The sequence below is a fragment of the Ceratotherium simum genome, chromosome 10 (assembly GCF_057802395.1).
Source record: "Ceratotherium simum simum isolate JZ-2026a chromosome 10, ASM5780239v1, whole genome shotgun sequence".
NCBI classification, from domain to species: domain Eukaryota; kingdom Metazoa; phylum Chordata; class Mammalia; order Perissodactyla; family Rhinocerotidae; genus Ceratotherium; species Ceratotherium simum.
The window spans coordinates 77,608,478-77,634,889 of record NC_141909.1 but is presented as its reverse complement, the minus strand read 5'-3'; the positions used below and the strand labels follow the sequence as shown (position 1 = coordinate 77,634,889).

At 41.6% G+C, this 26,412-nt stretch overlaps 1 protein-coding gene across 1 annotated transcript in view; it reads left to right on the top strand.

Annotated features, from left to right (window-relative positions):
* Positions 1-26,412, top strand: part of ATP8A2 (ATPase phospholipid transporting 8A2) — a 507,110-nt gene that overhangs the window by 446,069 nt on the left and 34,629 nt on the right. The window contains exons 33-34 of the mRNA XM_014791223.2: positions 3,942-4,030; positions 10,414-10,518. Of these exons, the coding sequence (XP_014646709.1) occupies positions 3,942-4,030; positions 10,414-10,518 (194 nt within the window). The remainder of the gene's footprint in view (positions 1-3,941; positions 4,031-10,413; positions 10,519-26,412) is intronic.

Below are 26,412 nucleotides of genomic sequence, written 5' to 3'. Positions count from 1 at the left end.
TGTAACTTTACAAGTTCTCCAAATTTTCTTTTACTTAAATTTTGAATGTGGTGCCTGGTGTTTCTGGTGTTAAATTGAAGTTCAACTTGTGCCTGGAGTGTTGTGCTATCCATAAACTTAGAGATGCACTCCTCTGCCCCAGGGCGAGGCAGGCGGGGAAGGGAAGCTCCTCATTCCTCACGGGTAGGGGAAGGAGGAGGTTCAGGGCCAGCCTACCTAGGTTTGAGTCTTGATGACCCTACTCTGGCCATAGGTCCTGAGGGAAAGTTGCGGACTTCATTTGTCTGCTGTAAAATAGGGACTATGAAGGCTTAAGTGAAATGCTTTGTGGGAAGTCCCGGCACATAGTGATGCACAAAGAAATCTTAGTGTCCTCCTCCTCACAGGCGAGCTATTGCCTTCTCCATCTTTATCACCTTGTTTCAAATTCACCCCACACTGGGGAACACAGACTGACCTTACCTAGCTCAGCTTACTCCAGCCTCCTTCCTAAAACCTGTTCCCCTCTGTCAGCGCGTTCACAGTTGGCCGGTCCTGGGCACTGTGGATGTGCAGTGTGGTTAGTAGCACGCTGAAGCCAATGGACTCAGTAATCCCTGATGGCTTGTTTTGTGGTGTCCCTGGTTAATACTCCTCATCTAACCTGAGGCCGTGCTGTGCATAGCTCATTGCGATCAGACAAGCCTCCAATCCTGTCTGGGCTTTCACCAGTTTGTGTCCTAATTTATCAAGTAATTTCACCCATCTGAGCCTCGCTTTCCTCTAATCTACCTCAGTGGGTTCCTATGCATTGGGCACCTCCGTGGTTAATAGCTATTGCTAGCTAAAGACACGTTAACTGAGGGGTGCGTTCTTCCTTATGGGACTGCTGGCACAGCAAAAGGATGTTTTTAAAACCTCACTCAAGAGTATATGTGAGAGAGAAAACGAGAGGGAAGGAGTAATTAGTCACCTAGCCTAGCTCAATACACAATTTTTTTGTTACGCTAGGAGAACAAGAACAATCTAACTAAATTTAAATAACTAAAGCTGTGGCCTTAGCAAAGATTTTAGAACTTTCAACCTCAGTCAATGTGAAAATCAGGATGGTAGAAACCTTTTTGGAGACACACCTTTAAAATTAGCTATATACACAATATCTTCACAGCTCCAAGTTTTAAAAACCAACAAAACAACAACACTTCCAAGTCTCCAGTTAGGAAGAGGCTTCATGTTTCCAACAGGGGAGTTCACAGTTCATTTTCCTTATTTCCCTCAGCAACAAAAAGTTCTTACTGAGTTCCATAATTATTTTAAATAGTACATTATCGTTATAAATGTTATTTTTTAACAACTGTATTCTTTGATAAATGCACCTGGCAGACGATCCGGGACGTAGCCCCACAGTATAGCTTGAATGCGTCCACTTTCTGTGGGCCAAGCCCCACCCCAGGCATTTGTAGTGAGAGCAAAACCCAGGGTGCCGGGTCGGCCCCTGGGGACCCTGTCAGCCAAGGAGGCGAGAGGATGGGAGGGGAGGGCTGGACTCGCAGAAAGTTGCTGCCTAATCCAAGTCCTTCCTGGGTTTGCTTGGGGAGGGCCAGGAGCAAGAGGGGGTTAGTCAAATCTTTCTTTCGTGTAAGTAATAAATGTTTTCTGTAGAAAAAACAGGAAGTAGACATAGCCAAAAAAGATATGAAATTAACAATCGGCACTCATACTCCTGATACACCGTTCCATGCATTTTTCCTGAATGTATAAGCATGCACATATGTAAAGGAGTTTGCAGTGTCATGTCGATCAAAGCCTGGGCCGCCCCACTGTTTTTGAAGTCCTGGAATGTGTTTTTAAGGTGAGGAAATACCAAAACAGGACTTAAAAAATCATAGACTATATTGATGTATATTGACATACGTTTCACATTTAACGCTTAACACAGAGATGCAGTAACTTGTGGGTGGACTGCATGAGGAAATAACATCTCAAGTTTAATTTTGAGCCTTGAGTTAATTTTGCTTCCTTTTCCATGTCCTCCATTGTCATGGCAGGTCCCCTAGAAGATGTTATCTCAGAACCCATATTTTTCATTAGCAATACAACATATCTGTCTATGTCAACAAATACAATTCCCTATGACATTAATTGCTGCATAGAAGACCACTGGATGTAGGTGCCACATTATGTTTAGTAAGTCCTTTTCTTGGACATTTATTTCTTACTTTCTTTGATAGTACAGCACTATGTGAATATTCTTATACTTGCTTCTTTACACATTTTCTTACTTATTTCCTTAGAATGAATTCTGAGAGATGTAATTGATGAGGCAAAATGTACTCACATATTTTTCAGGTTATAAATTGTTCTTTCAGAAAGCTGGTACTCTCATTTTTAGAAAAGGAAAGCAAGTCCTTCAATGCCAGGGTTGGAGGTCAGTTCTTTTACCCCAAACCTCACTGCTTCTCAGTTTCATGGTCATAAAGTTCCGAGGCCCACAAACAGGGTTGTAGTGGAGTTCAGAGGGAAGACAGATGTGGTTAGGTGTGAGCTCTGCCGTGGCTGCACAGGATAGGGATATGTGGATGGAGAAGCTGTGAGGACAGATGCTGAGGCGGAAGCCTGCTCAGATGGAGTTAGAGGGAATAACAAGGGCCTAGGTGTGTGTGGCTGGCTTGAGCAGAAGATCCAAATCAAAGAGTGAGTTGAAGTTTGGATGCCAGGGTGCACCCTGCCCTCGCTCTGCAGCATGAAGAGAGCTGCTCTGGGGCCCTTCTGGATTCTCAGCCCCACCAAGTCCCAGCAGGGGTCCCCGAGGTTAATCATGCCTTGGCCCCTCTGCTTTCCCTCCCTGTGTAAGCCTCACTCCACTCTGTAATGAGTTATAGCAAAACACTTCTATTCCAGTAGAATCAAATGGTGAGAATGCCAGAAAAGAAAAACTGATGAACGTTAAGGGATTCTGTCCCTTTCCAAGTAGCCCATCCTTCCAGGCCAGCTTCCCAGTTGCCAGCCAGCTCCATGCACCCGGCCTTGCTCACTGGAAACCAAAATTTAAGGAACCTGTACTCCCCAGCCCCCATTTATGTTCAGAGCAAACTCCTCCCTCCTTCTGCTTTTGCCCTGAGTTCTCTTTTCAGCTCCTGACCTAATGGACATCTAGTTTGACCCTGCAACTCGATTCCTTAAAACCAGCTACCTGTTTCCTCCCAAACTGTCTATGTCCTTGCATGCCAGAAACAAGTGTCTCATCAAAGGCTGTGCTCCTCCTCTTCTTCCCTGTCACCCACTCTTCCACTTGGAATGGCTCTCCCTCTACCCCTCCCTGGCTGCTGAAATCCTGTCTGTCTTTCTAGGTACATCCCACATTCTATCTTCTTTAAGAAGTCTTCCCAGCCTTATAGCCTTCTTCTGAAACCCCATAGAATATTATCATATACATATCATATTCCATGTGTGATGTAGATTACACAACACGATTTTCAGTTCCTTAGAGGCAATGACTACCACCTGTTCATCTTCCTCTTCTGGGTGTTGAGAATCACTGCAGCTTGCACCAAGACACTGGTTCCATGAATGAATGAGCAGGGAAGGAGAATGAACTGATGTGCAAGTGAAGTGGACGAAAGGAGCCTAGTGGAGTTCATTATGTTGGAGTCTGGTGGCTCCCACATTTCTCTAGAGGAAGAATTTAAGACAGCATTCTGATCAGAAGGGGGCTTGAAGCCCTTTATAAAAGAGGGAGACAACAACACTTGTCAAAATTAGAGAATGGAGACAAGAGCTGATGGAGATCATGGAGAGAGGCTCACCCCTCAGTTCTCCTTGACATTCTTCCTAGGTGGATGTTTTAAGTTTCATTGAGTTGAATATTTTGTGTTGTTTTTGTGTTATGGACTGTTTTACATTGATTAAATTACATCTCATTATTTTTGAAAGAAAAAGTACATCACTTCTGTTTCTTGCAGGCAACTATGGTCCTGAGCTCTGCACACTTCTGGCTGGGATTATTTCTGGTTCCTACTGCGTGTTTGATCGAAGATGTGGCATGGAAAGCGTAAGTGAAAATGAAGTAGTAACCCAAAGTCTTGCTCATCTGTCCTTGCGGTTGTCTTTCACAAGAGCCCTGCCACAGGATAGTAAATGCTATGGGACTTCAGAAGGAACAGGTCTCCTGCCACCTGCCAGCAAAGGATGTAAATGATGTTGGGGTTTTTTTTCTTTTAACCTATGCTTCCCCTTGATATGAGAATATAGACAAAAAGGAGTCCCAAGACAGACTGTGGGAAGGTCAAGAGAGGTGTTACTTGTACATGATTGTAAGGGAGAGTTTCTAAGTACAGCCCCACTCTGTCAGGTTTAGGAAGTATGACTCAAAATTCATTTCTCCTTGTATCTAATAATCAGTGCTAAGTGATCACAAATATAGTCTGGTTTTAAATCCCATGCTTAAAATTTTGTGTATGTAAATCATTTCAAATTATAAGGATGAAGTATTCTTCATTTTTCCAAATAATTCACAGTAGGAATCCTTCAAGTATAATTCTTCTAGACTATCAGTTTACAGGTCTATAAGAAAATTAATCACAAAGATGAAATTATAACATAGATTAAATAGGAAATAATTCATGATCAATATTTGTGTTTCAAAATACATTGTTTCTGAAATACCTTGGGTACAATGTAAATGAAGCAACTAAGTTCCAAGATAATATTAATTTTAATTTTATCCATGAGCAAAAGATAGAATATTCCAAATGAGATAATATTGATTTTTGTTTGGGGGTAGGCCTAATTCCTCCTATAAACAGTCGCCAATTTCCCTGAAAAATGAGACTCTTGGATTGGCTTTACTTTGGGCAAAGCATAATTATTTTGGGGCCTTGAGGTAGAGAATTGAGACTTTAATCCACTCCTTCCAGGAAAAGACAGAAGATTTCATTGTTATCTCTCCCTTCCTCCCACACTCAATGAGAATTGTTCTTGCCTGACAGTTCAGGATGACTTTTGAAGACGTCTTCATTGTGGCGTTATCTTGACAACTGATCATACCTAAAGCAGAGAGAGGTACAGAATTTTGTAGGATATATTTTGGGTTTTCTTTTTCTTCACTAGATTTTACAATAATAATTCTAATTTCTTGAATGCCTTGATTTACCGCTACTTCCATTTTATCTCCTAAAACTGTGTTCGGTAAAGAGCAGAATCAGAATCCTTGGAAATTAAATTATTATAGCCGGGACAGATGTTTTCTTAATCTAATGAGTGCACTGAAAGAAAATGTTAGTTCTGTGATTTGCTTTTTTAGCACATAGCCCAATTGTGGCATAGTATATTACCTTGCCAAATTTCTTCAATTTTGCAATATAATCAAGTTAGTTTTAGATAAATATAACACGGTCTTGGTTACATTGGATCACTTTTCTAATTATAGTGGTTGAGAACAGTAACTTGATTATAAATTAACCTCAGCCTATTTAAATTCAACTATCTTAAATTAATGTCATGAAAAAAAAATTTTGTTGAGACTGTATATTTGCCAAGTGAGACTTTAGCAGAACTATGTTTCTATCATTTCAAAGAGAATGTTTTCAGATTATAATGTCTCTGCCTACTTGTTTATTATTTTCTGGATGTTTTCCAATGTGTTCCAAGTAAAAGTTCCCTGTCACTATGAAGCAAATTAACTATTCCCTCAAACAGGACTTGTTTTTGGTTTCCCTGGCACTGTAAAATTAGCACCATTTACATTTTAACAGGGATAAATCAAATGACACTGCTTCTAGCTCCACCATATGGAAAGAGTAAAAGTCACTTCCTTTCCAAGAAGCTAGCCAGCCAGGTAGGAACAGGGACAGGGCCCTACAGAGAGGACGCTGGTGGTGGCCGGGAGCAGAGGCTGACCATGAGTGTTGTCCTACCTGCTGCCCACTGCCCACTGCCACTGCCCGGCATGGGCTCAGAACACAGCCCTTCCCAGGAGCAGACAGCACCTTGGTTCTGGGCTGAGCAGGAAAGGCCCCACTGAATTCCAGAGGCACTTCCTGAAGTGCATTTTTGTCTCATTTTATTTGGGGGACCAGGGATAATGGCATATCTTTTTGGCTCTCAGCTGGAGTGTTTGCCCAAAGTATATGCCCAATTTGTAATGTATATTTAATATCTCAAGTCACCTCTTTCCTCAAAAACAAGAATTCTGCAAGTTTCTTTGGGCATTTCCCTCTAATCACGGGGCCCATGTTTTATCTCATATTATACTTCCAGCCTGAAATATTTGTTGTTGAGTCGAGTAAATGCAGAGGCTTCTCCCAAGAAGAGGAAGCATACTGTGAGTTGCTGGCCTCTGATGAGGCCACAGCCTGCGCTGTGATTTCTTTCTGAACTTCAGCTTTGTGAAAGGCGTTCTGTTTCCTCTCCCTGCACACTGAGCAAAAATATCACTCCTGATTGTCCACAACCACCCAGCATTTGGTTCAAATTGTCAAATATTTATTGAAACGTGATGTGCTATGATGCACCTCAGACTTCCAAAGAGAGTTTTAAATTAAGTGAATAGGGATTCAGTGGCAGCTGAAGAGCTTGCACTGTAATGGCGCATATGGCGATGGGAGGAATCTCCCACTCGTGTCCTTCCAATTCTGTAATCTTGTCTTGGGCCCATCTTAAGGAATTTTTGTTGTGTTTTGAATTCTGGTGGTTAACTCTGTTTTGAAAGAGCTTTTCAATTCCAGGGCAAGGCAGGCTTGCCTTTTCACATATATTTATATAAGCGCTTGGGAAAGTGTCTTGCTCTTGCTGCCTTTTCCCCTTCTTTGCCCAGTCTCTCTCTTCCATTTCAGGACCTGGAGTGCTAAAAGTAAGAAAAAAACAGCATGAGGTAATTCGGTCATTTTTTCCATGAAGTCTGTCAACTTTCTGGATGAAGATCCATTACTAGACTATCTTAAGTCAGATTTGGATGCCATAAAATACCTGCTCTGTTATCCTGTTAACCAGAATTTTCATGAAGGACCAAACTAACACATCTTTTATTAAAATAATTGATTGATTATATGTGATACCTGGCTAATGAGTACTTTTATTAGAAGCATGATGTTTAAATTGCCCAGAAGTATTTTAATATCCTTTAGCTTACGCTCTTCCCAAGTGTTTACCTATGACAGCATTCTTAGGTAAGCTGCCATGTACTTATTCGCATCTCAGAGAAATTCGTTAGTATTGCTTTATAAAAATAATATAAAGCTCACAGCCACTGAACACAGGAACCAGTCTCCTTTTATCTAACTGTATCTCTTGTACTTTGCCAGTCAGCACACAATAATACATTCAGCAATTCCAGAATGACTTCATTTCCTTATTATAATCCCAGATAGGCAGTCAAATGGAAGTAAAGGTAATAAGAAATTTCTGTATACAAATAGCCCTTGATTTTTTAAAAAACTTGCTAACTAAACTAATTTCTTTTGAAGCACATTGTATTTACATTTTCATCTACATTTAGAATTTAACGTTTCCTTCTATCTTGCTATGCTTCCATGCAAAGAAAGAGTTCAGGAAAAAAGTTTCAGATGTAAAAAGATGAGAAGTTTGAGATTCAAAGCTGATCTATTTATCTTAAAAGTCCCTGCTAACCTGGAGATAGCTGGAGCTGTATCTGAAGGCTCACAGGCGACTCTCACAGTCTCTGCAGGTGGCTGAGCACCCCCACCCTGCCCCTGCGCTGACCATCTGGTGCGGTTAGGTGAAGCCAGCCCTCGACCACTGGGGATAAGTCGTTCAGAGATAATGGGGCTCACTCTGTCCAAGGTGTGACTCAGAATAAGCCAAACCCCAGCTCCTGGTGGGACCTAAACTACATGCCAGTGGCTAATGCTTAAAGACTGGCTTTTTAAACCTATAACTATTAGGTTTTAGTCAATTCACCTGTAGACTTTGACAGGGGAGATTTTGGAATCATTTATCTCATTAAGGCTTTATCTGGTAAAGGTTCTTGAGAAAGCGGTTTTACATTGCTAGCATCACGTCTACCCCAGTGCCTCACGCAGATGCCTAGCAGAGCATCCCCAGTGTTGCCCTTCAGTGTTCTCAAACAGTGGTTAAGTTCCCAGGCTGGCTCATAGGCGCTAGCCTAGTGGAAATACTTTACAATTGCTGAGTAACTCTGGGTTATGGGTGCAGCTTCATCCACTGAGAACATGCACGCTGCCTAGTAGCATCAAGATAGATCATTTCCCTCTGAGGCGATTTTGTGAATCAGTGAAAACTGGCAGCTTCAGTGCAGCGGATGAGATTCTTTTGTTTCTTGGCCTAAGCTATAGATTTCTAGTGCCCTGCGCCCAGTGGCCCAGCCTTCCTCTTCCAAGCCTCCTGCTTAGTGTCACCCTTCTCACCTAGCCCAGAAGATAATACTGGGTGCTGTTCTAGAGACTGATGGATGCTGCTTGCTGTGCGTGGGCCGGAGAAGGAGGAGGAAGGGAGGATGATGTGGAGTGAGGACAGTCCTGAAACAGAGAGTGAGCTCATCCTTCAGGACAAGCACACGTGTTCTCATGGGACCTGTCCATTGGGGGTGAATCCGAGCGGAGTGGGACTTGCCACTCAGCTGGCTTGTTATCAATCGAGTCCCAATAAGCCCATGAGATAACAGGTCAAGTTTGGGGCCCGGCGTATTGAATAATATTGAACAGTGTAAATTTTAGCATTCTTTTTGACTGTCTCCTTTCCAGCAAAATGTTAAACATTTTCTATTTATTGTTTAAATTAAAATTCCACAGTCTCCGCTTTGAAGTGCAGTGTTTTATCACTCCTGAGTCTCAGGACACTGCTTGATGTAATTAAGGTATTATGTGTGAGAACCTGTGTGGTTAAGTGCTCTTGTTTACTTTGGGGAAAAGGAATGACAGGCGCACAGACAACGTCTTAGGACTAATACTCCACTATAGATTAACTTGGAGTGTTGCGGGATGACTGGGCATTATCTTAACAGACTTGCTTTCCTTGGATGTGGAGGGTAGGCGGGAGCACGTGATTCCACTAAAACAGCTCACAGCCTCAGAATGCTCCGGTTACACTGTCTTCACTGCCTTGCAGACATGCTCAGTTTTGTTCTTTTCTGTCTCAGAGTCCTGGTACTTAGCAGGATCCTCACATTCATTTATATTGAAACTAATAGAAAGTCTTTCATAGTAAGGAAACTCACCCTGTATTGCTCAGTTAGGAGCCTTTTTCTTTTACAGTTTTCTTCTGCTGCTTCTTTTTTTTTTTTTTTTTTTTGTGAGGAAGATCAGCCCTGAGCTAACATCCATGCCAATCCTCCTCTTTTTGCTGAGGAAGACCAGCTCTGAGCTAACATCTATTGCCAGTCCTCCTCCTTTTTCTCCCCAAAGCCCCAGTAGATAGTTGTATGTCATAGTTGCACATCCTTCTAGTTGCTGTATGTGGGACACGGCCTCAGCATGGCCGGAGAAGCAGTGTGTCGGTGAGTGCCCGGGATCCGAACCCGGGCCGCCAGTAGCGGAGAGCGCGCACTTAACCGCTAAGCCACGGGGCCAGCCCTCTTCTGCCACTTCTAACCTATATCTTGTTAAATGCCTTTTCTTCACCTATATTGCTTCCAACCAGTAGCTCTGTGTTTAGTCTCGATTTTAGGAGGACCCTGAGATCAGCCTTTTATTGGAACATCATGAAGAATTCCTTAGTTTAATCAGAAAAAGGGTACAGGTAACTCTTCCGACAGTTCAAGCAGACTGATGTGTCCAGCCTGAGGTTTCAGTTGTGGTAGAAAGGCCAGGTTGCTTTTGTTATCCTATCCGTCGTTTTACACCGTTAAGGCCTACATACACAGGCCCTACTGGTAAGTCTCCACAGGAGAAAGATGGAAGAACCATGCCTGGATATTTGTGTTGACCCCAAATTTTAGGTCAAGGCTTTGACACGAAGAGCATGAACTTGAGCATTTAAATCCTATTCCTGCTGTGGCAGTGGCTCTTTTCACACTAAAAAGACAGGAAACTGCTCACCCTGGGCTCTCTGATCACAGAAGGGGCAAGGGCTATGGGAACCGTATATGCCCACTAGAGTGAGGATTTAAAGCGTCTTCCGGGTTTTTAGGTCTTGCAGTGAAAAGCTTTAGAAATAGACCCATGAATATCCATGAACCCTGATCTTGGGCTGAATGGCTGGAGTCCTCAGCCAGATCTGCAGGCTTTCGGCGGTCACTTCTGATGTTCGTAGTCTGAGTCTGTTCTGCGGGACTTGAGATGCTTCCTAGGTTACAAAGATGGAGCCCTTGCCATGCACGGAGACTGTGAACATTCCATGATGTTCCAAGCCTCAGCCTCCGCCTTGGTGAAAGGGCATTCAGATGCGGCCCATGAGGGGAGCAACAGATCTTTCCAGCTGAGTCATGTCATGTTCTTTTTGTCTTTCCTTGTGACACAGGGCCAAGCATACCTGCAAAAAAACGTTGCTGGAGGAGGTGCAGGAGCTGGAAACTAAGTCCAGAGTGATGGGAAAAGCGATGCTTCGGGATAGTAATGGAAAGAGGTGGGGCCGTGCCATCCAAATATTTGAAGAACACAAGTTCTCCCAGCCCTTTTCCCTACGTTTCCTTCCTTCTTTTTCTCTTTCCAGTTTTCACTATGAGCAAGGAGTGCTCAGTTTTAAGCATTTTGGTTATTCTCTAAGAATGTAGTCAAAGAGAGATTTAAATCTCACTCTCTCAGTGGCAACATGAAATCTGAATTTCTGGGTCACTGGGCCTGCCCCCAGGTAAAACTGGGGTTTTTATTGGGTCTGGACATGGGCAAAACAACCCACCTGTAGAAAATAGAAAGAGTAGCAATATTATCTTAAGGTGGAAAAGCAGTACTACCAAAGAGTATTTAAAAGCTAGGACTTTTGCTATCAGGCCCAATTGTTATACTAAAGGATGAGTAACCACCATGAAGGTTTGCATGCTGAATTATGCGTGTTATTACTTATTCATGTAATCCCGTTACAGTGCACTTCAAGTATACCTGGGAATTTTTGTTTAGTCTTTAATGAACTATTATTTTCTGCTGGTGTTGAGACAGTATTCTGTGACCTACGGGCTAGTTGTGGAAACAAACGCTGCTACCCCTCCCCTTGTTTCTCACAGAGCATCAGCCTCCTCTTCCCCATACCTCACGGTGGGCATGTGAGTGGTTGTCGTTTAATCACATATGTGAAAGTGTTATTAGAGTATGTGTGGTTAAAGTTTACCAGAGGACATTTACCTGGACCCAAGGACAACTTGCAGTGTCCTAAAGATCCATTGCTGTATTAGAGACAGAATGTCTGGAAAATTATGAGTACAGCTTCCTATAAATGCTTAAAAAGAAATCTGTGGCTAACTGCTAATGAAACAGAAATATAGAAGTTGAACACTACTAGGGATTCCTACTATGTGTTTTGTTAATGTTCTGTTTTATTTGTATCATCTTTCAAAGCAATGAAGACAAAGCATTTTTTTTTAAGGAAAGAGAATCCAAACGTTTTGAGAAGTATAATTTCAAATAACCATAGATATTTTAGGAAAGGGGTTGTAGAGTGTGTAGTTAACATTGTGGTTTTGTGTTTATTTGTGACATTTTTCAGTAAGTGAGTCCATTAGCATTCGTTATGTGGCAGCTGGTAGTATTCATTATATAGTTGCTGTGAAAAAGTATCAGTCAGCAAGAAAGAAATCGCTGTCTTCAGTAAGCTTAAGATCCTGACTCGATTGGGTCAGGGTGAGGCTCAAGGCAGATCTATAAATAACCGTCACACAAGGCAGTGCATGGCCAAGGCGGAGCCAGCTCTTCTGTCTCTTAGACACTTTAGGCACAGTGCTTAGCACCTACTGGATTTTCAAGGACCTACAAAATTCGTTGAGACCTAAAAAAAAAAAACTGTATTCGTGGGCTTTAAAAATACAGTAGTCCCCCTTTTCCACAGTTTCACTTGCTGCAGTTTCAGTTACCCGTAGTCAACTATGATCCGAAAATATTAAATGGAAAATTCCAGAAATAAACAATTCGTTTTAAATTGTGCACCTTTGTGAGTAATGTGATGAAATCTCATGCCGTCCTACTTCGTGCATCCCACCCAGGATATGAATCATCCCTTTGTCTAGCTTATCCATACTGTATACACTACCCACCCGTTAGTCAGTTAGTAGCCGTCTCAGTTATCAGATCGACTGTGGAGGTGTCACAGTGCTTGTGTTCCAGTCACCCTTATTTTACTCAGTAATGGCCCCAAAGCACACGAGTATGATACTGGCAATTCAGATATGCCAAAGAGAAGTTGTTAATCTCTTACTGTGCCTAATTTATAGATTAAACTTTATCATAGGTATATACATATAGGAAAAAACAGTGTATATAGGGTTCAGTACTGTCTGTGGTTGCAGGCATCCGCTGGGGGTCTTGGAATGTATCCCCCATGGATAAGGGGGAACTACTGTAGTGGGAAGCCTCTGCAAATTGAAATTAATAAATGTTTGAAACTATAAAATGCATACCAGTCTTAATTGTTAAGCTTAATAAGCACACTAAGTTTTATCATATTTGAAAACAACTTATAGGCTCTCTTATATCTCAAGAATTCTCAAGTATACACAGTGATTGCTGACAGATCATAAGTAATTTCTAAGTAAAATGAGAATTTCAGAGCAAAATTCTAAAACTTTCACATATTTGACAAGAAGATGTTACATATAATGTGACAGGAGAATACACTTGAACGTGCTTGATCTGATGTAGGGCAGGGTCTCGTTCTGGCCTGTGAGGTTCTTAAAACAGACTGGACATAGGGTCAGTAGCACAGAGGGCATTCAGAAGAGGCAGCAATCCAGGAGGCCATCTGGCTTGAGAGATCAAGAAGGGTTTCACGTTGGAGACAGAATGGAAAAGAGGGCTTTGACAATGTGAAGGACTTGATGGACAGAAATTATGAGATTGTTTCTGGCAAAGGGAGCAGCCTATGCAAAGGCACAAGTCAGCTTGTGTGCAGGGAGCAAACCCTACTGGGTTTGGAGGGCCATTGTGCATTCCACGGAGAGTCTGAGCCTGCGTGTGAATTCTGTCTCAGCCACTGATTAGCCACGAGACCTTGGGCCAGATATTTCATATAATGAGATTGTCTCTTCCTCTGTTATAGAAGACGACTATTATTTTGGGGGGATTAGGGTCTATAAACAATGTGTACCACACAGCGTATTGCCTGACCCATGGCAGGAACAAACTATCAGCTGCTAGTCTTCAGTTTGGCAGGAGAGTCCTGGGCTGTCAGCCTTGAGAATGTGAGCCCACCTTTGCTTGTTGTTGATAAAAAGAATGTAATTTTAAAAATTCACTTATTGTGTTCAAAATTCACTCTTAAATGTTCAAATGGATATCAGAAGATAATTTGAGTTTAAATGTGGTTTCCTACCTTCCATATTTTAAAATCTGTTTTCTGGTTGCTTTGTAAATTTTGCAGCTTTGTAGCTGATGTGATGGTGTGTGAATGTGTGAGTGTCGCTGGTTACACCTGGTTACACCAGTTTCCTTTTCCTCTAGTCCCAGTGTCTTGTCTCACTTTTGTGTCCCTAGCAGAAGACAGTTTGGGGACTTCGCGTCTCCCATCATCCTCAGTGCCCCCCCACCCCCCACCCACCCCCGTTTGTGTTTCTCCCTCCTAATTGCTCCCAGATTTTCTGGATGGTCCATCTGCAAACTAGATAATGGCAGCATGCTGCTCTCTGCATGATTTTGTCCTGCTTGGCCCCTGACCATTGTTCGTTTATCGCCTTTGTTTTCTTCCTTCACACCTACCTGGTTCCTGTGCACCTCTGGTGCTGGGTAGGGGTGGGGGAGGGTCAGCCCAGGAGGGTTGGGGTAGAAACTTCTTCAGCTTAGTTCTTCCATCTAAAGACTTAGAGATGCCGTCTTTGAGAGGTCCTGAGCATTTTTGTTTCTTCTCACACCTCCTCTTCCTTATTCCCCACCCCCACCTGATGTTAACCTGTGCACCTATCTCTAGCTGTTAGTCTGGCACATAGGAGAGGCTCCATAAATATTTGTTGACTGGCTGACTGGAAGTGCAAAAGTCCAGTGAGGTGGCAGTGAGGAAAAGAAGGGGAATCTGCATTATCTATGCAAACTTGCTTGTGCCTGGTGTGTTAGCTCGTGTTGAAAATGGCCGGAGAAATGCTGAGAGATACGCAGGTGGTCACTCAGCGTTTAGTGAGAGGGCCATTTATCTCATGGCGTAAGAATAGAGCTTACATAGAATCACAGATGGAGAGACATTTAGGGCGTTAGCATTGCCTTATTCAGGCAGAGACAAACAGGCTAAGATTTGCTCCTCCCAAAAGCCGGCAGCCATCCTACCTTCAGGGCCAGCAAAGCCCCACACCCCAGGTGTCTTCAGCATCCTTGACTACGGGGGTTACTCAGTTCAATTCTGAAAGCCTTTCTTAAGGCCCCTTCAAGACATTCTGCCAAGTCATAAAACTCAGGTCCAAGTCACTGGCAAATATTCTAGCAGTTTTTCTCAAGAATGTACTCATAAGAAATAGAACAAAAATCTTTATGCATTAATCTTAAAAGACACTTTTGTGCCAAATTTACAATTACAATTTTGAAACGGTAGCTAGGGATTCTAAGTGTCCCTCTATGCTCTTTATTCATTCAATAAAATACTTCAACCTAGCATTTTATTGATCTTGTCTAAGCCCCAAACTTTTACATTATTTTGGTAAATGGTAAAATTTCATTAGCATGCTTCTGCACTTTCTCATTAGCACATCTTGTCTTCCAAAGTTAACCTGTGTAATTTATGTGTAAATAAGCCTGTTCTTACGACTTAGATAAAACAAGCTGATAGTGAGAAAGGGCGAGAGCAGAGAATTAGATATCTAGAAAGTAGAGTAAAGTAAGAAAATGTTTTAAGGTGATGAACGAAAATGTTGGTCTTGGTTTTAGTTTGTCTTTTCCTGGTGGAGCATTTTTCCTAACGTGTCGTCTCTGTACCTTACAGACACTAGACACTTGTTAACTCTTGGCCTGTTCAGAATACCTTTCCCCAAACCATCTTCCCCAATAATCTTTGCCAAGAGATAGTCGCATTGTTCTGTGTGTGGAATTGTCTATCATGCATGTCATTATTTTGCATGTGTCTAAAAAATGAGGAGCTAAATGGAAGAATTCCTTTTTGCAATGTTTTGGTAATATTTTTTTCCCCTCTTTATTCCTAAAGTATACCTCATACATTTTTTTTTTTTTCTGGTGGAAGAAAATCTACTGTTGGCCACTTACTTCTACAAATATAATTTAAACAAGTACCTAAAATGTCATGTAAGATGACAAAGTAACTTTTTTTTCCCCTGGTGTGGGGTTGAGAGTCTTCTGATGTTTTAGGTATTTTGGCAAGCAAGAAGAAAGGTGAATATATTTGATAAAAACATCAAGTTTTCCAGTTATATGTAGTCTGAATAAACAAAAAGGAGACCTTGTTTTGTTCTAGACCTTCTTTCTGTTCAGCACAGTTGGTGGGGGCGGGGAGGCGGCTGGGCTGATTTTCTCTAGTTTCAAGGTCGAGGCGTTCTGGTTGCTGCCCCCGGCTTTCGCCAGCAAGGCGGCGGGATTCTCTTTCACTTAAGTGCTTTCCCCAGGTGTAGCTTGCTCTGGGCCTCTGGTAAAGGTGGCCGCGTGACTGGTCTTCACCTTATGGTGAGCCATCTCTGAATCTCCCATCTGGTTTTATGTTTTCCCTGAATGATGATGCACGGGCTCTGTGACCCCGGGGCTGAGCCGCGCACACAGGGTAATCCAGACAGCCTGTCCGCATCTTGGGAATTCAGGAGGGAAATCTGATTCACTGTGCTGTCTGGGATCCGCAGCTTCCGTTTCATCAAGGCTGCCTGTCCATCGGCAGGGCCCTGGTCCAAGCGGCTGATCTGGGAATCCTAATGGAGTGTTATCTGCTGAAAATAGAAAACAGAGCCTGAAACACATCAGCAAGATTTTCAGACAAACGAAAGATTACTCCTCCACTCCAGGCAGCACTTTCCCAGTGCTCTTTTAAAAACCAATTATATTAAAAAACAAAAACTCCCCAATACATTTTGAGTGGAGTACTCAACTAAAAAATATCCATGTTTTGATCTTTAAGCAGAAATCCTTTGATCTTTAAAATAATGTTTAAAAAGGTGTTTGGTATTGTCACATCTCCAAGTCACAATTGGTACAACTGCTAAGTCAAAGATGAGTATAAGCAAGCCCAAAACTATGAGATACACCAGCTTTATTGTATATTATTTCTCCAATATAGACTTGATATAATTTCAGGAAAAAAATTTTTTTCCCCAAATTTTGGCTGTTGGCAGTGTGTGTCTCTGTCTTCTCTTTATTTCCCTTGCACCCCTTCCCACATTTTTTCCCCTAAAATATCTATTAGTTTTTTATTAGCTAAAAGGGTAGGAAATTATGGCATCATTTTAGCAAACCTCTCCAGGCCAGGTGGCCAATGTCTGCTTCCAACACCTGGTTAAGATTTATTTCACTTCCAGCTGCATTTTTTCCATCACTGTGTCACGAAGCAGAGGAAAGAGCATGGATTGTAGAGACAGACAGACCTGAGTTGGGCTCCCAGCCCTTCCACTCATGTAGCTGTGTGACCTTGGCTAGGTTATTAACTTCTCTGAACTTTAGTTTTCTCACTATGAAGTTGCCTTGAGGTTTAAATGAAATAATACATATTAAATCTATAGCGTATGTAGACGTTCAGAAAGTGTTAACTAACACTCATAGGTCCCCTAACTTAGAAGCTGAATAACGATTAAATTTCACTGGCCATTTTAACACATAGGGGCTTTACCCAGAGCACTTAGAGAGAGTTGTGAGGACAGCGGATTCTCTGGTTTGTGTAGTCAGGGTCAACCCCCCAGGCTGAGGCAAAGGGCAAAGATCTGGCCCAACACCAGGCACATGGAGCAGTGTGAGTAAGCCACAGTGAGTTTTAGATTGGGGCCTGGGGGAGGGTTCAGAATCCTGACAGTTTCCCAAGTCAGCCTTTGGATTCCTGCTTTAACTGCCTCCTCTTGGCAAAGAAGAGGGTGTACCCAGCCAGGCTATAACCTTTGGACGTCCCCCTAAAGAGCAGCACATGGTGCCAGAGCTCATCTCCCCTCAGAACCAACTCTTCCTACAGGGTTCTCTGCTCCCCTTGTTCCAGTAGCTCGGGCTCCCTCTCGGCCTCCCTTGGTCCTTCTTCGTCTTCACATCCAGCGGGGCGCCAGGTCTCCTGCGTCTTCTCATAAGGGGCCAGTTCTTCCCCACCCCTCAGCCAGTGCTGTTTCCAAGGTCAGTTACTTCTCTCCCTCCCTGTCATCCCAACTGGTGTCCCTGCTGTGGTGCCTTTCCCTCTTCCTTCCACCCTCCACACAGCTGAAAATGGTTTCTGAAGCACAGCCCTCATCACGCGCTCTCTGGTCTAAACCTTTGATGGTTTCCCACTGTCTGCTGCAGTAAGTGCAGACCAGGGCCACAGAAGGATTTCTCTCTCCTCAGCCTCTTTTTGCCTATGTGAATCTTGGCCTCCTCTCTCCCCTTGACCTCCCAAGCTTCCCCTCACCAAGCTTGGCCATGCTCTTCTGTGGCTGATGTGGCCCTTGGCCCCTTCTCTTTCGACTGATTTCATACAGCCGTGTGGGTACTGGGCCAAGTACTGGGGACTGGGGACTCGGGACAAAGAAGATAGACCCTTGTCCTGGAGGGACCTGCAGCCCTGAGGACAAATGTGTCCACCTCCAGACAGACTCTGACATTACCCTGTTGTTTCTGACTTCTCCCCTCTATGGTAATGTTAGCCTGGGCTTCCCTTAATACATTTATTTTAATATGTTAAAGGTTTTTTAAATTATTCAAATATTCAACATTCCCAATAGTAGAGAGACTAGCACAATGAACTCCCATATACTCATTGCCCAGACTCAACACTTATCAAGATTTCACCACAGTTGCTTCAACTAGCCTCTTTTTGCCTCTGGTTTTCTTTGCTGGAGCATATAAAATAAATACTAGACATCACATTTCACCCTTACATACTTCAAGATGTAGCTCTAAATATCACGTTATACATTATGACGTGTTATAACTAATACATATTATACTTGTTTATGTTATTACATATAAACACTATAATTCCAGAGCCTGTTATCACATCTAATAAATTCATAATAATTCCTTGGTATCAATTGGCACCCAGTCCATAAAAAGATTTTCTAGATCGTCTCAACCCTGTCCTTTTAGGGGTTTGTTAGGTTTGTATTAGGATCTAGGCACAGTCCACAAGTAACATTTCTTTGCTGTATTTTTTAAGTGTCTTTTAATCTCAAGAAGACCCCCTCCGCTTCCTTGTTTTTAAAGATTTTATTTATTCAGTTTTTCCCCCCAAAGCCCCAGTAGACAGTTGTATGTCATAGGTTCACATCCTTCTAGTTGCTGTACGCGGGACTCGGCCTCACGCTGGACGGAGAAGTGGTGCCTCGGGGCGCTCCCGGGATCCGAACCCGGGCCGCCAGCATCAGAGCACGCACACTTAACCGCCAAGCCACGGAGCCGGCCCCGCTTCCTTGTTTTTAATGCCACGGGTTAACAGAGATTGTCCCATTTTATTTTTCTCGTGATTATCACCATGTGCTGCTAATGAAAGTGTCTTCCTGTGCAGAAGGGGGAACTCAGCCTTGGAGAAGCAGAGTCACCCACCTAGTGTTGCCCCACTAAAGACAGGGGGACCCACGTCTTCTAACTCCAGGCCCCTTTTCACAAAGCCAAGATACTGAGAGTTGCCCAAAAGCTTCCATGTCCAATTTCATCTTTATCAGAGTGCCTGGAGAGCAGTGGAGCCCCGAGAGAGGCCAGGAGGGATGCCTTCTTGGGAGTGGGAGTCTGATTAGGGGCCACAGAAAAGAGTCCAAGTCTGCTGATTTGGTAAGTCACATGCAGAACTCCAAGGAAGCTAGAAAATGTTATGTGTGTTTGCCTTTAAGATCCCTAAATGTAGAAAGAACATGGAGCAAACCTAGAAACTAGACCCTCCCTAAAGGAGTATAGAAGCCGAACAAGCTGACAACTTCAGAGCAAATAAAGAAAAAGAAGTTCACGAAAGCTGTCGACTGCTTTGATATGGTTCAGAAAAGAGAAGCCTTATTGAGAAAGATGATTTCCAGCCAGAATCACCTTAATGGAGACTAGTATGGTCTATAAAAGAAATTAACTGAATGGATTTAGTCTTGTGTAGGGAAGAACCTTGGGCAAGGGCTAATGCTGACAACTATTTTAGTTGAGACAACAGGGAGAGTTCTTAGGAGAACAACTGAAGAGTCCACAAGGCTCCCAAGTAAGACCAGTGAAACCTCTGGGCTCACTGACAAATGCTCAGAACAGGTGAGGAAATGCATTAGAGGGACAAAGGGAGTAAATGGTCCAGGAAGTTTCAGAAAGGCTGACTGGATTACCCCAATGGGGATGCTGGCGACTGTTTGCATCCTGGGCACAGGAAGGAGAGGATGAGGAAAATAAACTCTCAAGGAAGTGAAACGCCTAATTAGCATTTAGTTAATGCCTAAGCCGCCTGTGTCAACTAAAATAATTGATTCTCTGTTATTTTATGGATGTTAAATCCCAAGAGCCTTTTTTGTTGTTGTTATGGACTGATGTTTAATAATTTTAAAAAGCTTTTATAAATACCATTTGTCATTTGTTATGAAGCAAGAAAAGGGCTTCTTGTTCACCTTTAAGTGGAGATTTAGCTGTTCTAGAAATCTACTCAGGAGATTAGCCACTGCCCACCACTGTAGCAAAGGACTGCAGCATCTTTATGAAATGGCTGGAGAGAGGCATTGTCTCCAGAGAAGAAACAGTTGTTTGCTGGTGATGTGGGAGGTGAGCTGACGGGTATGGAGGCAGGTTCTGTGTCAGTTTGCTGGTAACACATCTTCAGACTGTGTTTTCAGGATGGTGAGTAAATTTGCTTTTGGATTATGACTTAAGTTAGTTTAATGTGAATTTTCTCTATTTGCAAACAAGACACCTTTTCAAAAATCACTTTTACTCATGAAGTTAATGTCAGTAACAAACTAGTACTGATGGCTTCTTTTATCCCTTTAAAGTAGTATGAAATATTTTATAAAACCACCTTTTTTTATAAAGGTGGTTTTATTTAACCCATTTGAGCAACAATAGAAACATACAAAGGTAGATTTTTTAAAAAAAAGGTTTTTTTCCATTGTATAGGTCATATCATTTGAAAAGTGACATTCACATTCCAAGCAGGGATTAGTTCTGCAAGAGATTCTTAGAAGGTCTTGGCTAATCACTTTTCTACTTCATTATCAGTGAGTTTTTGCTTCTCCCTTTGACTCTCTTTCTTCCCTACCTCCAACTGTGATGGATCTCTGAGAGGAAAACATTCTAGCCAGCTGAAAACAGATGACCAGGAACAGCCATTCTGAAATTGAGTTGCAATTTAGGCAGAATCCAGGCATAGCCAGATTCTACTGCTCATTTCCCAATGGGCCACTCCTAAATCCTTAGGGAGGCTGAGGAAAGAAGTGTAGACTTTCTGGCACCCTGAAAGTACAGGTGTAAAGTTTTTGTAGTGCACTTAAGAGAATTAATGAATCCTATGGGGGTATTGGACTATGGGAAGAACAGAGAACTTGAGGGGCAGTGTGGGACATTTTTTTGTTTATATTTGATGTCTGCTTTTGCACCTGACACTACTCTGAAAGTGTCCATCCAAGTCCCAGGCATGGTCTTTGTTGTGATGTGCAGTAGTTCCCATCTCTGTGGCTGTCACTTGGAAAGCCAGTCAAGACCCATTTGGTCACAGGTGAATGTGGCATCATTGATCTTGTGGATGAGAAGAACTCAGAGAATATGTAAAAGTTATGGCTAGCAGATGGTCACTGTTGCGGGAATCACTGCATTTAGTAGTAGATTTATTGGACTTTTGGAGAGATTTCTCTATTAATAGCAGCAGGAAAAAAATGGGTGTCTCGCATGCTGGTGCACCTAAGAGTAAATCCTTCTCTAGACCAGGACACAGGACACAGGAATGACTGCTTTTCATGGAGCCTTGGTTTTTAGCCATTCGGTAAGTCCCAGTTAAGTCTTCCCTTTCTAACAAGGCAGTGATAATGGTATTCAGTGTTTATTCTCTTTCTCTAGCAATTAGGATTGGCTCAAGGCACCTTAGGTGGTGGTAATTGGGAATTCACACTTACTAATGAGTAAACATGCTGGCTTCATAGCAAATAGAATCAGTGATTGGCTTAATATGGGACAAGTCATTTATTCATCCATGCAACAGACATTTATTGAAAACTGAAGACATGCCAGGCCAGGATGTGGCAAGAACAAGAAAGACAGGTTCTCACTGTGTTAGAGCTCACAATCTAGTAAGAGTAACAGACAAGGAACAGACAAGTGAATAAACAAGAGAATCAGTGGTGACTATTATGTGGAGAATGAAACAGGTTTGTAATGGGGAATGAATGACTGGGGTTGAGTGGTTAGAAAAGCCTCTCAAGATGACATTCAACTGAGACCTAAATAAATCATATAGCCATCCAAGCGAAGACCTGGTGAAGGAGCACTGCAGGCAGCAGAAAGTATTGGTGGGGAGGCCCAAGCAGGGAACACACTTCGTCTGGCTGGTGCTACAAAGCCATCCAAGGGGCAGCAGGGCCCCTTGGGGATTTGTGGGCAAGGGGAGGGGATCAAGATTTCACCACCCAGGAGCTATGGAAAGGGTGTAAAAGAGGGAAATACATGACCCAATTTTCTAGAAGATGTGATTACCATGCCATTTTAAAGCTGTGGAATCCCATTCTCAAAAAGTTAGGTAAAATCCCAATATGTAAAACAGAAAGCATTTATTAGCATGAATTTATTATAAAAGTTCAAATTAACACATTTATTTGTTTTAAAGTCATTTAGTGGTACCAGTGAGATGATTTTCAAACTGACAAAAATTTGAAGTTAGTGTTATGGAGGACAAATGTCTCATATCATCTCTGTATCCAATTTTTTTCTATTTTTCTTTTGGATGGTATAGAGAAAAGCTCTGATGTACAATTTTAACAGTGTTTCACAGTTAACTTTGTAACCTCAAACTATTTATCTTTTTTGTTCCTGATTATATTTAATATAATAATAATATATTTGTGTAAATTAATATATAAAATGATATAAATAATATGTGAATAATATACATTGTTAAATAATTTTTATAATTTTAATAAATTTTATTTTAGTTTTGTGATTTTTATAATTATTAAATAATATATAAATATTAGTGTAAATAATTTCTATACAATAAATTTGCTTGAATTTCTCAGCATAAATGTACAAATCATATAAAGAGGTCACTAATGTTTTATGTAAGCTCTAAAACTCTCTAAAATAACATCATGTGATAAATTCATTGTTCATTGTTATACAACTGACTTAGGCAGATAGCAACATGGTCGAGCAATGCACTTGGAGCAGAATAGGCAGATTGCCAGTATTATTTTATACAAATGGACACATAAGACTGCTTTTTTAAAATAGCAATATATAATTGCAACCTTTTTAATAAACAACCTATTTGTAAGATCAAATATAAGCACTTTTAATTTGAGATCTTTACCGAAGCAAGTTGACTTGAAAACATTTGTGGTTTTTAATAAATAAGGATTTGACATGTATTAAATGAAATATTTATATGTTCTAATTTAAATATTTTTAAAAACATTTAATGTATATAGAATGTGATTTAAAAACTAGTAGTTGAAAGAATAGTAAACAGTGTTGTAACCTTTAAAGCATATATTATCCTTGTATTTCAATTAAGTCACAAAATCCAGACACATATATTCTTCAAAAAATTTTAAGTCTTTGGAGAAAATATACTCTTTAGAGAGAGTAAAACAATTATTTTAATACGACTTATATGTCTAGTTTAGAAATATAAAATGAATAACTTAAAATTTTGGTATTTAGAAAGTATTTTAAGGAAGAGTTTTACATACATTCATTGAATTTACTGATAAATATAACTTTTCATTACTAATGGAAAAGAAATTTTAATTCTACCATGTATTTCTTTTTGCCAGTTCATCAGAAATAGTCAAGATTTCAGATGGAAGAAATTTTAGATATTCAGGGTATTTCTAGAATGACAGTTGATTTGTTTATTAAAGCATTGGTATATCACCCAGACCTTTTCCCCTCCTGGCTATGTCCTACCTATTCAGAAAGCATTTACTTTCTTAGAAAGAACTGAGGACAGGACCTTGCTGAAAGCGCTTTTGTCATGTGGAACTTTGGGCTCATTGTCAAAGCTATCATCTTTTCCCCATCCTCACAAATGTATTGAAAACCGAAAAACTGTCCAAGTTGCCAGAGGCTGGAGACAAAGCCCTTTGCATGCTCCCAATTCATGCGACGTCTTTCACACGCTGCAGAAGATTAAAGACACTAAAGCACGCAGGAGCAAAGAGGCGTTAGGCTGGGCTGTGTACAAGCCTCGTTGCTGCCATGTTGCTGGACAAATTGGTTGTATTCTTTGACCAGACATCTATAGATATACTGTGTCTGGACCATGTGAAACACAATGACTTTTCAAAGTAAATCCAAGTGAGCTTTTATTTGATAACCCAGAGAAATGCTGCAGCTACATGTTTCTGCTACATTTTGGCCTCTGCTTCTTACACCCGTAAATCATGCAGTCCTGATTCAACTGGCTGAAGACCACATTTCTGCTGTTCCTCAAAGTTTTTCACTTTAGTTTCTTCAGTATTTGGAAATGAAAATACGCATATAGCCTCAAAAACAATTGATTTGTATCTGTGCTGTTTTATAAGGACTGTCTACAGGCAAAGTGCACTGTAATTCCAGATAAAGAATTTTCTTGAGGATCTTCAGGGAATTCTTCCATTAGGGCCAGCAGACATCCTCATTTATGTACTTTAGATCCTCGGTTCTGATTGTTTCCTTACGGGTGACTTTTTCTTCTTCTTCCTTTCTATGTAATATTCTCAGAGGACATAACCACATCGTTCCATGAAGTTTACCTCATAGCTGTGTCGCTGCTGTAGTCCTTGCACTAATTTCTTTCTTGAAGACAGCAGCTTATACCAGGCATTGGTTTCATGTTTTCTGACTTTTGTTCTTTTATGGCTCTGTTGGAGCAAGTCCAAGTTATGACATCATTAGACATGTTGTATAGGCTCTGAGATGCACCTTCTGTTTATCCATTTTGATTTTCTCTGCTGCTTTCTTGTTAGTGTCAGCAGCAAGTCTTTTCACATTCCTAACAACTGATACGTGAGTGTGTGCGTGTGTGTGTGTGGATATATATATGTATATGTTGAGCAGCATTTCTTATCTACTTCTGCCATTTATAAGAACAGCAAAAGAAAATGAAGTAACAACAACAAAAGAAAAACCTGATCATAGAATTTACAGTGCAGTTTATAATTTGTTCTCCCAAAACTTTGTCCACCCATCTGTGAGCAGTGCAGGACATAATGCTCTCTTAATTTTTTTTCTTTCATATACCATTACCCGTTTTACATCCGAACTCTTACAAACTTTTTGCACAAAACACCTGCTGAGCAAGTAGCATCATGATTTTTTTTAAATGCCTGTGAGTGGGCACATCCTGTTGTTGAAGATCATATTGTGAAAATAGATTTCTCTGACAGGACCTTGGTGCATTTTCCGCCTCATCTTCAGGAGTCAGCTTGGACAAAAGTAGAGCTTCTGAGAACTTTCCACACATTGTTGCTCATATGTATTTGCTCACTCAGAGATGCTAATGTTGTTGTCCTTCATAGTGATGCTAATCCAGGCAGGAGCATGTATTGAGTCCTTGCATTTTGCCAAAGATCGTTCCAGGCAATAAAGAAATAGCAAAAGAGTAGGGTAATAACAGGAGATGAGTAGATAGAGAATGGGAATACAATGTGAAAGTGTTGGAATACCGTGATGGAGAGGCTGCTGGGAGAGCCCAGTGCAGATTAGAATTTGTTACCAGAGATTGAAGGAGGGGCAGGGGATTCTGGCTGCAGAGAATGACTTGGCAGCGTTATCCAGGCACCATGAGAAGTTCAGTATGATAGGCTGAGAGTCCAGCGTGGTGGTGAGAAGTTAGGTTGCAGAAGTAGGGAAGGGCCAAATCAAATGATCTGTGATGAGGTTGGGGCTTTATTCTATAAGCCACAGGGAGCCATCAAAAGCCTTGCTTATAAGAAATAGCTACAGGATGAGATCTTATGAGTAGAGAATATTGAAAAGAGCCACTTGGCCTTTCTTCATTAAGGTTTCTGAAGTTTGTCCATGCAAAGACAAAGTTTATATGTCCCCAGGATTCCTCTCCCATGCAGGGAGATGTATTGGGATGTGCATATTTCATCTGAGGGTGTTTGAAAGTCACCCCTCACCCCTACTCTAGAACAACTTACATTATAGAGAGGTTTTCTTATGGTGGTCTTACACCCTTTTGGAGGAGAAAAGAAAATTATACATTAGGAACTGCCTGGCAGATAAGCACTAAGCAACCAAATGTGCAAAATTAGAATGATGCCCCATGAGCTATCCATAAACTACCCTCCAGCCCCAAGGAGTTCATGGCACCACTGATGTGGGGAATGCAGTCTCATACAAGACCTATGGGTAGCTATTCACTTAGTAGAAATAATGTATGCTGGTTATAAGAATGGAAAAGATGATAAAACCTAGATTACTATTATGAATTACTCCAAAAAGTGTACTTCAAAAACTAACTGTTAAGTGTACCTCGAGGTCACAAGGCCACGAATAAATAGCCAAGTCCCATCTTTCTTCCACTCCATATCCTTCTGATTCACTCTCCCTGCTCTGTCTCTTGAGCACACACCTTGGTTCCTTAAAGTCTCTCCTTGGGCCAGTGGTTCTTAATTATTTTAGAACAAGAACTCTTCTGTCAGTGGAGGATACTTTTAGTTGCAAATAACGGAGGCCCCAATTCAAACTGCCCTTCAAGTTCCAAGAAGTCCCTGGCTCGTGTAATTTGAATATCCTGATGGAGGGCAGTCATGGTTGATGGATCCCTAGCCAGGAGTGTCATCAAGGACCCAGTTTACTTCTGTCTTTTCACTTGCTCCAACGCTTTATACTAAGGGCCCCCCACCCCGTGTCGTAATCACAGGGAGGTCACCCCTTGTGCAACCTTGTTCACAACCAATGGAAGAGAGAGTTTGCCTTAACAACCAGTTAACAAATTCCTGTTTTCCTTGATGGGGCCATCCTGAGCCAATCCTTACAGTCAGGGAAATGCCATGCTGGGTTGGTTTGGGCTTGGTTTACCAAAATCCATCCATGTAGGAAGGTTTGCGGGGGGTGGTAGTGTCACTCTGCT